This window comes from Entelurus aequoreus, linkage group LG03 (genome assembly GCF_033978785.1).
Source record: "Entelurus aequoreus isolate RoL-2023_Sb linkage group LG03, RoL_Eaeq_v1.1, whole genome shotgun sequence".
Taxonomy (NCBI): domain Eukaryota; kingdom Metazoa; phylum Chordata; class Actinopteri; order Syngnathiformes; family Syngnathidae; genus Entelurus; species Entelurus aequoreus.
Genome location: NC_084733.1, coordinates 20,305,512 through 20,320,024, shown reverse-complemented (window position 1 = coordinate 20,320,024; position 14,513 = coordinate 20,305,512). Strand labels below are relative to the sequence as shown.

Genomic DNA, 14,513 nt, shown 5'->3' with positions numbered 1-14,513 from the left:
TCGAATCTGCCGTCATGTGGCACTGATAAAGCCTTTCCTGTACCAGCAGAGTGTACGCAGTTTCCTAGTGGGCAGGGCAACGGGAAAGGACAGAGAAAGTCGACTGTAAAAACCTTACAAGTTCGCCTTGGGACATTTTCCTTGAATATTTTTGGTGCTCTAAGTTAGGCGGGATTGCAGGAAAAAACATTTATCGGATTTCCATTACAAGAATTAGTGTTAAGAACCGAGAGAAGCCATTACATTTTGGTGAGGATCGTGTTATAAACAATGGAAATAGTATGTGCAATACTCCCACCTACAGTACCGGGGTAGAAACGTCATTTCTGTCCGATCTAATTTACGATATACAATATTTTAAGTTACACACACACTAGGTGTGGTGAAATTGTTTGACCCTTCCCCTTGTTCCACCCCCTGGGAGGTGAGGGGAGCAGTGAGCAGCAGCGGTGGCCGCACTCGGGAATCATTTTGGTGATTTAACCCCCAATTCCAACCCTTGATGCTGAGTGCCAAGCAGGGAGGTAATGGGTCCCGTTTTTATAGTCTTTGGTATGACGGGGTTTGAACTGACGACCTGCTGATCTCAAGGCGGACACTCAGTGGTCCCGTAGACCAGTGGTCCCCAACCTTTTTGTAGCTGGGGACCGGTCAACGCTTGAAAATGTATCCCACGGAGCGGTGGGGGGTGGGGGTGATTTTTAATTTTTATTTTTTTCTCATAAAGAAATACAATCATGTGCGCTTACGGACTGTATCCCTGCAGCCTGTATTGATTTATATTGATATATAATGTATGTATTGTGTTTTTTATGTTGATTTAATTAAAAAAAAACTTTATCTCACTTAACTTAAAAACTTAAAACTTAAAAAAAAAAAATATATATATATTTTTTTCATTTCTTGTGCGGGCCCGGTACCAATCGGTCCGCGGACTGGTACCGGGCCGCGGCCCGGTGTTTGGGGACCACTGCCGTAGACCGTAAGTTTAGTTTCAATACAGATTGTTGTTTTTGTGTGCTGATTGGTTTTGTGAAAAATAATGTTACACACTAGCTGTAACAGTAGCAGGTTTACGCACAATACATTTTTTTTACTGTGGCAATCAGTTCATTTTGTTCATATATTGTTCGTATAACCGTATGACTTCTGTCCGATCAAAAGTACGACATACAATAACCGTAGACCCTAAGTTTATAGTTTTACATAAAGATTTTTGTTTCTGTTTGCTGATTGTTATCTCTTTTGAATGCTGTTATAGTAGCTGGTTTACGCAAAAAATTATAGATTTTATTCTACATTAGCGACCGGTTTGCATTGACCAGTACCGTCACCTGCAATATAACAGGAACTTCTGTCCAAGCCAATTTTTAGACATACAATAACAAGTTTAATGGTTTTAAGTACAGATTTTATTTTTTTTCACTGTTACGAATATTGTTAAACACTGGCTGTTATAGTAGCAGGTTTACGCACAATAACATATTTTACAAAGGCAATCAGTTCGTATTGTTCATTACCGCCACCTTTGGTACCGGAGTATAACCGTATAACTTCTGTCCGATCAAAATTACAACATACAATAACAGTAGACCCTAAGTTTATAGTTTTAAATAAACATTTTTGTTTCTGTTTGCTGATTGTTATGTCTTATGAATACTGTTACACGCAAGCTGTTATAGTAGCTGGTTTACGCAAAAATTTTTACATTAGCGACCAGTTTGCATTGACCAGTACCGGACTATAACAGGAACTTCTGTCCGATCCAATTTTTACACATACAATAACACTAAACTGTAAGTTTATAGTTTTAAGTACAGATTTTTGGTTCTGTTCGCTGTTACGACTATTGTTAAAAACTAGCTGTTATAGTAGCAGGTTTAAGCAAAACAAATCATAGACGCCATTTTACATTAGCAATCAGTTTGTATTGCTCATCACACCATCTACAGCTCTGACTGTGGAACAGTTGTGTCTGTAACTAGTAACCAATGATATATACAACCTTCATAAGGTAATTTGAAAGTTAAAAGGCGTGTTTTTTTCTGTTTTCCCTTACGGCTAGTACTACAGCCAGCTAGCTCTGACAGTTGATTAGTCGGATTCGTAATACTAGTTCACGTTGTAGTACTACAAGCTAGCTGCTAAGGTAAATGGATTACACACAAAAATCCTTTAGAAACCATTTAGCATTTTTTTCGCAGTTAGCAACCAGTTAATAGTGCTCATTACCGCCACCTGGAACAGTAACTGTCCGATCAAATTTACGACATACATTAACTGTAGACCTAAAATTTACAGTTAAAAGTTGCTATCTGATTGTGTTCTCTTACAAACATATTACACATTAGTTGTTAAGCTAGCAAGTTGGCGCAAACAATTCTATTTTGCATTGAATAGCTGCCGGTAGCTAGTTTGCAATGCTCATTACTGCCCTCTACAGTATCAGAGGCGGAACAGTTGCAGCCATAACTTGAGTAATTTAAACTGTAAAAGTTTATTTTAAATACAAAAATGAATGTTTCTTTTTGTTTTATTTTACAGAAAATATTCTAAGATAGCTTGTATTGTACACGGGTTACACAAAAATAAACAATGGAGACCAAGTAGCAATTGTTTTGCAGCGCCACCAACAGTATTGCAGACAGTGGTCATATATTTTGAATTAATGGAACATAATATGTTAAGTTAAAAAGATACAAATACAATAATAGTAACAAAGTAGCTGGACTCTAAAACTACAGAAAACAAATTGTTTATGCAAACTACTACATGATAGCTGTTAAGCAAGTAGGACAGCAAGAAAGTAAACTGTTATTGTGTAGTTATATTTATATGGTAATTATTATTCTGTGACTGTAAATTGTTTGCTTGTTTTTTTATTGATGCTTTTATTTTTATTTTTTTCTGTATTGTGTAGTTATAATTATATGCTTTTACTTGTAATTGTATTGAATTGTGGACCCCAGGAAGACTAGTGGGTTGTTGAGGCAACCAGCTAATGGGGATCCTTAATAAAAATAAAAAAAATAAAAAATCAAAGACTGTTCAACCAAATTCCTTGTTGGGCGGTAACACATAGCAATTAAAATAATTTTGTCAAAAAACCTTATTAAAGGTTAGTGCCGTTATTTTAGCTTGTTCAACTATGACCACATCTTCTCCTTCATGTCTTTCAGTTAGCATGTTAGCATCTAATTTGTCGTGCACACAACTATTAATTGAACTAACACCCTTCATTAACAATAACAACAAAAGCCGAGAAAGGCGTGCCCTGTTATTTCCCGCTCGGGGTTTTCTCTCACGTACAATATATCACTTTAGCGGCTAAGCTAACAGGGAGCAACCGACCACAAACTGACGTTGTTATTATTGTTGTTGTTCAACCTTGGCTTGGGCCTCCTTCTGTAGTTTTCCGATTTAAAAAGTGAGCGTGTGTGCGTGTTTATACATCTCGCTCGTATTATGTCATGGGTGTGTGTGTGTGTGTGTGTGTGTGTGTGTGTGTGTGTGTGTGTGTGTTTTATACAAGCCTCTGTGGGCGTGTGCACATTTTTGGCAGATTAGCAGGAGAATCACTGTCATATCTTATTTTCATTTCTGACAGCAGTAATGATTAATGGCGTCTGTGGTGTGTTTGGACTCCTTTACCTCTGTTTTTCGCACTTGACACGGAAGTCTCGCTCGGTTCTGCCGCAATCACATGAAAAAGGGAGGAAATAAAAGAAAGGCGGCCATGTGTTTTTAGACAATTACTCAGCAGAGCTCGTTTTGCAGAGCGGCATTAGAAGCGTTTTGCTCTCATGCATTAATGAAGCCTCTTTGATTGTTTTGACTTATTGCCAGCTGCTTTAGTGCATTTGTTTCTTCTGTCTGTTTTTTTTTTTTTTTTTGGAACACATGTCACTCATATGGTCTTTCTCTCTTTTCTTCCCGACTCTCCCGCCGCTCCTGGTTTTGTGGTCTCGGTTGGGGAATGTGGATGGATGCACGCACGGATACCACTTTGGCCTATTCCATCTCCTAACAAAAAAAAACAAACAAACCTCAGAATCCAGCGTCCTGGAGAGACCACGATGACGCCGTCTCCACGCACTCGGCCGGCACACCGGGACCCTCCAGCGGGGGGCACGCTTCGCAGAGCGGAGACAACAGCAGCGAACAAGGTGAGCAACAACAACACGCCTGTTGACACTGTCCAAATCCCACCAAGCCTCTCTGGAATAATGCGCCTGTGCCTTAGTTCCACCTGTGAGACAGGAGCAACTAAGGATTAATCTCATGCATTTAGCTTTTTCTTTGGCTTTTTTGGGTCTTCTTTGCAACATTCCTTGTAAGACAAAGCCTCAACATAATGTGTCAACACTCGACATAATGCTGTATAATGGTTTGTCGGGTTTTTTTGTATGTTTTAATATCAACTGTGCTTAGCTTCTTTTTACACTTGTGTAACCAGGAAGTGGGATTTTATCTTGTTAAAAAAGTAAGACCTATAAGGTGCTTGAGGATAGGCCTTACACCACCTTTTGACTGGCCTTTGTTATAATTATAAGACTAGTTTATTGTTTTTACATTGTATAACCTTTTAACTGGTGATCCGCTTATTATTACACTTGTGTAACCAGGAAGTGGGATTTTATGTTGTTAAAAAAGTAAGACCTACAAGGTGCTTCAGGATGTATCTCACACCACCTTTTGACTTGCATTTGTTATAAATATAAGACTAGTTTATTGTTTTTACATTGTATAACCGTTTAACTGGTCATCTGCTTCTTTTTACACTTGTGTAACCAGGAAGTGGGGTTTTTATGTTGTTAAAAAAGTAAGACCTATAAGGTGCTTCAGGATGTGACTAACACCACCTTTTGACTGGCATTTGTTATAAATATAAGACTATTTTATTGATTTTACATTGTTTAACTGGTGATTTGCATATTTTTACACCTGTGTAACCAGGAAGTGGGATTTTGTATTGTTAAAAAAGTAAGACCTATAAGGTGCTTGAGGATGTGACTTACACCACCTTTTGACTGGCATTTGTTATAAATATAAGACTATTTTATTGTTTTTACATTTTATAACGTTTTAACTGGTGATCCGCTTATTTTTACACTTGTGTAACCAGGAACTGGGATTTTATGTTGAAAAAGTAAGACCTATAAGGTGTTTCAGGATGTTACTTGCACCACCTTTTGACTGGCCTTTGTTATAAATATAAGACTATTTTATTGTTTTTACATTGGATAACCGTTTAACTGGTGATTTGCATATTTTTACACCTGTGTAACCAGGAAGTGGGATTTTATATTGTTAAAAAAGTAAGACCTATAAGGTGTTTCAGGATGTGACTAACACCACCTTTTGACTGGCATTTGTTATAAATATAAGACTATTTTATTGATTTTACATTGTATAACCGTTTAACTGGTGATTTGAATATTTTTACACCTGTGTAACCAGGAAGTGGGATTTTATCTTGTTAAAAAAGTAAGACCTATAAGGTGTTTCAGGATGTGACTTACACCACCTTTTGACTGGTCTTTGTTATAAATATAAGACTATTTTATTGTTTTTACATTGGATAACCGTTTAACTGGCGATTTGCATATTTTTACACCTGTGTAACCAGGAAGTGGGATTTTATATTGTTAAAAAAGTAAGACCTATAAGGTGTTTCAGGATTTGACTTACACCACCTTTTAACTGGCATTTGTTATAAACATAAGACTATTTTATTGTTTTTACATTGTATAACCGTTTAACTGGTGATTCGCTTCTTTTTACACTTGTGTGACCAGGAAGTGGGATTTTATATTGTTAAAAAAGTAAGACCTATAAGGTGCTTCAGGATGTGACTTACACCACCTTTTGACTGGCATTTGTTATCAATATAAGACTATTTTATTGTTTTTACTTTGTATAACCGTTTAACTGGTGATTCACTTATTTTTACACTTGTGTGACCAGGAAGTGAGATGTTATGTTGTTAAAAAAGTAAGACCTATAAGGTGCTTCAGGATTTGACTTACACCACCTTTTGACTGGCATTTGTTATAAATATAAGACTATTTTATTATTTTTACATTGTACAACCATTTAATGGGTGATTTGCCTATTTTTATACTTGTGTGACCAGGAAGTGGGATTTTGACATTGTTTCTAAAGTAAGACCTGTATGGTGCTTTAGGACTCAAACCACATTTTGACTCTCATTCATTAAAAAAGATAGGACTTTTTTTATATTGTTAGGGACAGCGTGGCGAAGTTGGTAGAGTGGCTGTGCCAGCAATCGGAGGGTTGCTGGTTACTGGGGTTCAATCCCCGCCTTCTACCATCCTAGTTACGTCTGTTGTGTCCTTGGGCAAGACACTTCACCCTTTGCCCCTGATGGCTGCTGGTTAGCGCCTTGCATGGCAGCTCCCGCCATCAGTGTGTGAATGTGTGTGTGAATGGGTGAATGTGGAAATACTGTCAAAGCGCTTTGAGTACATTGAAGGTAGAAAAGCGCTATACAAGTATAACCCATTTATCATTTGTCATTAGCCATTTATCGGGTGATTTGCTTATTTTTACACTTGTGTGACTACGAAGTGGAACTTTGAAAATGTTAAAGTAAGACCTGTACGATGCTTCATGATGTGACTCATACCACATTTTGACTGTCATTCATTATAAAGATAAGACTACTTTATTGTTATTAAGTTGTATAACCGTTTAAAGGGTGATTCGCTTATTTTTACACTTGCGTGACCAGGAAGTGGGATTGTGACAAAGTTAAAAGGTAAGACCCGTAAGGTGCTTCGGGATGTGCCTCGCATTGCATTTGGACTCTCATTCGTTATAAAGACAAGCCTAAAGAGGTTTTTTCGTGTTGATAACCGTTTAAAGGGCGATTAGTCTATTGTTGTGCTTTTGTGGCAATTAAAAATAATTGAACATTAATTAAAGCAAGGGCGTAGGGGTGCAAAATCGACACAACTCAGAGGCTAGTTTTTGCGTTTCACTTGGCAAAGAAATTTGCAACGTAAATAATTTTTGGTGCAAAATAACAATTTAAATGACCACTTCCTGATGCATCACCCGGCCAGGATTCGAACCAAGCACTAATGCTGCACCCTACCAGGGTAATTTTGCCATTATATTCTTATCGGTGTCATTCCTTAATTGACATTTTACATGCACTTAGTCCAGGGGGCGGCAACCCAAAATGTTGAAAGAGCCGTATTGGACCAAAAATACAAAAAACTAATCTGTCTGGAGCCCCAAAAACTTAAAAGCCGTATATAAGCTTTATAATGAGGGCAACACATGACGTAAGTGTCTATATTAGCTATAATAGCCGACTATCAAAATGACTATGTGTCGCAGTATGAAGCAAATCTTCGTTGACAGAAATGTTGAAATGTAATATTTATTCTACACATTTTTACAACATTAGCAACTATTAGTAAATCAGAGGCTACTCAGAAGGTGAGATAACTCCTGGAAATTACTGGATTTTATTGGCCAAATGTATATATGTATGTGTCCAAGTTAAAGGAAACTGCAGGCTGTCTTCTTTTAATGGATTTATTACAATCTTTGGCAAGCTAGGTAAGGTTTGCTGTGGTCTGGAACAACATGGCACACACACAACTATCTGAAATGCAGCCAATATTACATACAGATAATGTGTCATGAGACATGCAAAACTAAATGATATACAAAGAGCATAAAAGTAAAGGATATTGAATGAGCTCAAATGTACCTACAAAATTAGGCATAATGATGCAATATGTACATACAGCTAGCCTAAATAGCATGTTAGCATTGATTAGCTTGCAGTCACGCACTGACCAAATATGGCAGCACTCCAACAAGTCAACAACATCAACAAAGCGCACTTTTTGTGCATTCACGCACAGCATGAAACTTTTGGCGGACAAAATGAGACAAAGGAGTGAAAGATTTTACATGTAAACAAACTGTTGCGCCACAGTCCACACTATGGTGAGTTCAGGAACCGCCGAAATTAGTAGGACAAAACGATGTTCACCAAATAATCTCATCAGTGAAGCATACACACAAACATATTAAACAGTGGGCTTTCTAACAATTGGGAAGGTTTGTGTCATGTTTGTCCTCAAACAAAAAACATACCAAAACCATTTTTTTTTCCATTTTCAATCCTTTTTTTAAAAAAATGCTCCAGGGACTCGGTCACAAAGCTCACACCCCACGTTGTCATATATGCGCTTTTGTTTTGTGTTCAGCAGCAGTTCACTTATTTTTACACCTCACGCCAAATTGTACCCAGTAAGTGTTAAAAAGCGACATGGGTTGTTCTGGTTTAGTATGAAGAGTGGCTCACTTCTTTTTTACACTTGCATGCCAGTGGCAGTTGCCTGTGTAGTAAATGAAGTGTCCACCCGGAGATCGGGAGGTTGTGAGTTCAAACCCCGGCCGAGTCCCACCAAAGACTATAACAATGGGACCCATTACCTCCCTGCTTGGCACTCAGCATCAAGGGTTGGACTTGGGGGTTAAATCACCAAAAATGATTCCCGGGTGCGGCCACCGCTGCTGCTCACGGCTCCCCTCACCTCCCAGGGGGTGAACAAGGGGATTGGTCAAATGCAGAGGACAAATTTCACTACACCTAGTGTGTGTGTGTGTGTGTGTGTGTGTGTGTGTGTGTGACAATCATTGGTATTTTAACTTTAACTTAATAGAGGGAGCTATAGCTATTATTGCGCTTTATTTATTGTTTTCACTGTGCTGATGAGCTATGTCTTGTTTCCCTGAGAGAGCATGAGGAGGTTGAGGTGGGCGGGGTTGAAGTGGATGGGGAAGGGGGAGGGGGGTGTGGGGTGTATATTGTAGCATCCCGGAAGAGTTAGTGCTGCAAGGGGTTCTGGGTATTTGTTCTGTTGTGTTTATGTTGTGTTACGGTGCGGATGTTCTCCCGAAATGTGTTTGTCATTCTTGTTTGGTGTGGGTTCACAGTGTGGCGCATATTTGTAACAGTGTTGAAGTTGTTTATACGGCTACCCTCAGTGTGACCTGTATGGCTGTTGACCAAGTATGCTAGCATTCACTTGTGTGTGTGAAAAGCCGTAGGTATTATGTGACTGGGCCGGCACACACAGGCAGTGCCTTTAAGGTTTAATGGCGCTCTGTACTTCTCCCTACGTCCGTGTACCACTCCACACAGCTGCGTTTTAAAAAGTCATACATTTTACTTTTTGAAACCGATATCGATAATTTCCGATATTACATTTTAGAGCATTTATCGGCCGATAATATCGGGCGACATCTCTAATTATAATGGTTGTCCACACATTTGTATTGCTTCATTTATTTTCCTATAATACTGTCTTTGGTTTATTTTGTGCAATTTTCCATTTCGTCTATTATTTGTGCACTTTCATTTTTGAAGTTGTTCTTGATTTATTATGTCAATTCATTGACTACAGCTGTGACTATTTAAGTGCATCACTTCCTGTTGAAGATTGCTATAAAAATGGGACCCATTACCTCCCTTGTTGGCACTCAGCATCAAGGGTTGGAATTGGGGGTTAAATCACCAAAAATGATTCCCGGGCGTGGCCACCGCTGCTGCCCACTGCTCCCCTCACCTCCCAGGGGGTGATCACGGGGGATGGGTCAAATGCAGAGCGTAATTTCGCCACACCTAGTGTGTGTGTGACAATCATTGGTACTTTAACTTGAACTTATTAGTGTTTGCAACCCGAGGTCCAACCATGCGTTACTATTACTACCCACGTAGGGGATTTTAATCAGCCAATGCCAGCACTTTAACATGCGAGCCCTCACAGCTCAACCCAGTACCTTCCTGGTTTACGTTTGGATTATCCCTCATTTTGACTGGCGTCCATGTAGACACAGTCACACCTCAAAATGAAGGCGCTTATCCACTGTTACAGTCAAACATCCCTGAGTGATGCGTCGCAGCCTCGTTCAAAAAACCCCTCTCCAGAAACGTTACTATTTTGAGAGACAACAAAAGCTGGTGACTAAGAGAGTATTTCTTGCCAGTTCTCTCTGGCGTTTGAAAAAAAACAAAAAAAACCAGACATTAAGTTCAACAGAACTCTAATTATGTCTCAGTGTTATCTAACACACAACCTGCCAAACAGGAATAAAGCATTTCAAAACAAACGTATTGGAATGTCTTACAGATAGTGTGCGCCAGTCACAGCTATCTGTCCTGATTGGCTCGTCACGCTCCACATCCATGCTGACATGATCAAAAATGCTTCCCGTCCAATTCGCCGGGCTAAAAATGTTTATCACATGCCAGCGTGGCGCAAACCCAGATGATCGAAGGCACGTTTTCCTTTTTCTGTGCGCCTCCTGGCACTGTCCAGGCTTTTGCATGACATTTCATCACACACACACACACACACACACAGACACACACACTACGTCAGGAGGGAGCGTGCTTGTTGTGTTTTATTGTTTTGCCAATAAGTGATCAAATGTATTGATGGATGGTTTTGCTCTGTGGTAGAGCCTGTTTTGAAATGATCTTCTCTTTAGACCATTACTGAACCACAGACCTCTGTGGTCGCCTAGTCGGGTTGCAGGGCGATGAAATAGCTTGGCTAGCAACAGCGTACGTTTTTCCCGCTCAGAAGTGTTGCCAGTAAAAGGAATTATTATCTGTTATATTTAGAATTGTGTGATTTTGACTTAGTAGAATCTGGATATACTTGAATATTAGCCAAATAACGTTTTTCTTTAATTTATTAAATGTTTTCTGTGATTGTGGCTACACATAACGCTCATGTTGACGGAAAATAGTCCCTTATCATGTCTGAGAGCAGAGAAAACTACATTCTTTTTTTTTTTTTTTAGCAGTATTCCCTTGTTTAACACTTAAACATTTTAATAATGCATTGGCTTTATTTTTTTAATATGTCAAAATACTGACTTACCATGTATTTGAATTCTTTTTTTTTTTCTTTTTTTTTTTTTTTTACAAAAAAAATGTGCACTACGTTTGAAAAATAAAACAAACGAAAAAAAATCTAATTTGTTGTTTTTCCAATTAAAAAAAAAAGTATTCTATGACTGCTTATGTTGATGGAAAATAGTTCCTGTAATCATGTCTAATGAGAGTAGAGAAAAAAACATATTGATGCCCATTTTTAACAATATTTTATTTTTGCCTATACTGTATATGAAACATGTTTGCTTTAATATTTTAAAATTATTTTTAATACTTTTGAAATAAATTAAGGGCTTTTACTTTTTTTTTTTTTGAATATTTCAAAATGTTGGTTTAGATCTGGGGATATAGTTGTTTTTGAAGCACTTTAAAATTATATTTAAAAAAAATGTCCATTAATTTTTTGACTTAACACTATGAATTTCAATCATTATAAGGTACAGTACAGGCCAAAAGTTTGGACACACCTTCTCATTTCAATGTGTTTTCTTTATTTTCATGACTATTTACATTGTAGATTGTCACTGAAGGCATCACAACTATGAATGAACACATGTGGAGTTATGTACTTAACAATAAAAAGTGAAATAACTGAAGACATGTTTTATATTCTAGTTTCTTCAAAATAGCCACCCTTTGCTCTGATTACTGCTTTGCACACTCTTGGCATTCTCTCGATGAGCTTCAAGAGGTAGTCACCTGAAAAGGGTTTTCATTTCACAGGTGTCATAGTTTTGATGCCTTCAGGGACAATATACAATGTAAATAGTCATGAAAATAAAGAAACGCATTGAAATGAGAAGGTGTGTCCAAACTTTAGGCCTGAACTGTATTTTATTTTTTTTACAGAAAAAAATGTGCATTGCATTTGCGGATGTTTATCTGGAAAAGCAAAAAAAATCATATTTGTTGGTTTTTTATCAGGATTACACATATTATTGAAAAGGGTGTAACATTTCCGAACATAATACTATGCGTTAATGTCAAATTCCTGCAAAAATTTTGCAAATTCATACAAAATAAATGTTGTAATACCTTGATAAGTACATTTAGCTAACATAAGCTGTTTAAAGACTTACAAAACAGTGGGGCAGGCATAATAATCATTTAGCTGATTTTATAGGAATTATTTTGGTTAATCCCATTTTGAACTCAAATTGGCGTGCACCACTTAGCCACAGCCAGCAGAGGTGCTGTTGATTCTGTCTCAACCCCTTTGCTGTCTAAAGCAGAAAAACATCAAAGCAAACTTTTCAACAACAAACCTTAAAATTGACGCGTTTTCTAATCGTAAACAAACAGTGTTTAAAAAACAAAAGCGTCTGATGAAGGCTGCAGGAGGAAGGACGAAGACAGGAGAGAGGCGGTATAGGGGGAGGAGAGAAACAAATGCACTGCCTATTGATTATCTTACACACATAAGTACAAGTGACCTGTAATCCACAGAGCACTTATCGACTCCTGTCCGCACCGTATCCAGTAACAGCCAATCAATACGTTGCCAAAGACAGTTACGGTACGGCGTTATGCTCTGAGCCAAGATATGACAACACATTGCACGACATAATAAATAAATGAATAAAAAAAAAAAAAAGTTATAATAAAATGTAAAAAAAATATAATATGCAGCTGGGATAGGCTCCAGCCTCCCTGTGACGCATAGAGAGGGACAATTGGATGAATAATATAATATAATGTAAAATGATATATGATAGAATAAGGAACACATGTTATTTTATTAGGTAATTGAATATATTAGGTTAAATTATTTTTCAGAAATGTTTTTCTACATGCACATTGTTTTGATGATAATACTAACAACAATATTAATAATAAATAATATAACTAGTAAATAAAATGTATTATTCATTTTATCAGTATAAAAAAATCTGAAAGTTTTAGGTCAATTATCGTTCTCGATTATTTTGTACGATGTAGTAAAACGAATACAATATTTTTTTTTGTAATAGTAGGGAAATACATATTTTGTTAAGTTATTGTATGGATTAGGTTTAAAATGATAATAATAATATACTAATGCTAAAAGTATTATTATTATAAATAATTTAAAAAATATACCCTGTGCTCTGATTACTGCTTTGCACACGCTTGGCATTCTCTCGATGAGCTTCAAGCACACTTGTGAAGTGAAAACCATTTCTGGTGACTACCTCTTGAAGCTCATCGAGAGAATGCCAAGAGTGTGCAAAAATGTAATCAGAGCAAAGGGTGGCTATTTTGAAGAAACTAGAATATAAAACATGTTTTCTGTTATTTCACCTTTTTTTGTTAAGTACATAACTCCACATGTGTTCATTCATAGTTTTGATGCCTACGGTGACAATCTACAACGTAAATAGTCATGAAAATAAAGAAAACACATTGAATGAGGAGAAGGTGTGTCCAAACGTTTGGCCTGTACTGTATATATATTTATATTATATAGTATCCCAACAATAATAATGATGAGACCAATATCATTATTATTATTTTATATTTATATCTTATTGATTATATATATATATATATATGTATATATATATATATATATATATATATATATATATATATATATATATATATATATATATATATATATATATATATATATATATATATATATATATATATATGTATATATATATATATGTATATATATATATATATGTATATATATATATATATATATATATATATATATATATATATATATATATATATATATATATATATATATATATATATATACACTACCGTTCAAAAGTTTGGGGTCACATTGAAATGTCCTTATTTTTGAAGGAAAAGCACTGTACTTTTCAATGAAGATAATGTTAAACTAGTCTTGACTTTAAAGAAATACACTCTATACATTGCTAATGTGGTAAATGACTATTTTAGCTGCAAATGTCTGGTTTTTGGTGCAATATCTACATAGGTGTATAGAGGCCCATTTCCAGCAACTATCACTCCAGTGTTCTAATGGTACAATGTGTTTGCTCATTGGCTCAGAAGGCTAATTGATGATTAGAAAACCATTGTGCAATCATGTTCACACATCTGAAAACAGTTTAGCTCGTTACAGAAGCTACAAAACTGACCTTCCTTTGAGCAGATTGAGTTTCTGGAGCATCACATTTGTGGGGTCAATTAAACGCTCAAAATGGCCAGAAAAAGAGAACTTTCATCTGAAACTCGACAGTCTATTCTTGTTCTTAGAAATGAAGGCTGTTCCACAAAATTGTTTGGGTGACCCCAAACTTTTGAACGGTGGTGTGTGTATATATATATATATACTTTTATCTCAATATTCTTAATATTATTATTACTAATGCCAATATTGTTATTATTATTAATGCCAATATTATTATCGGTAGTATTACTATTAGTAAGCTGAGTGTGAAGTGGGGACCAAATGTCTGAAATGTCCACACATCAGGGCTACTATACCCCTCCTGGCCCCCTCGTACACCCTTAATAATAACAACATAATATAATAATGACATTAATATAATATGATAGCCACAGAGCCACACATAAATTAAATCAATAACACAGTATT

General features: G+C 36.5%; 1 protein-coding gene across 6 annotated transcripts in view; it reads left to right on the top strand.

Annotated features, from left to right (window-relative positions):
* The window catches only part of meis2a (Meis homeobox 2a), a 273,596-nt gene that overhangs the window by 15,312 nt on the left and 243,771 nt on the right, over positions 1 to 14,513 (top strand). For all 6 annotated transcript variants that reach the window (XM_062041439.1, XM_062041438.1, XM_062041436.1 and 3 more), the window contains exon 7: positions 4,052 to 4,166. In XM_062041439.1, coding sequence (XP_061897423.1) covers positions 4,052 to 4,166 — 115 coding nt within the window. The remainder of the gene's footprint in view (positions 1 to 4,051; positions 4,167 to 14,513) is intronic.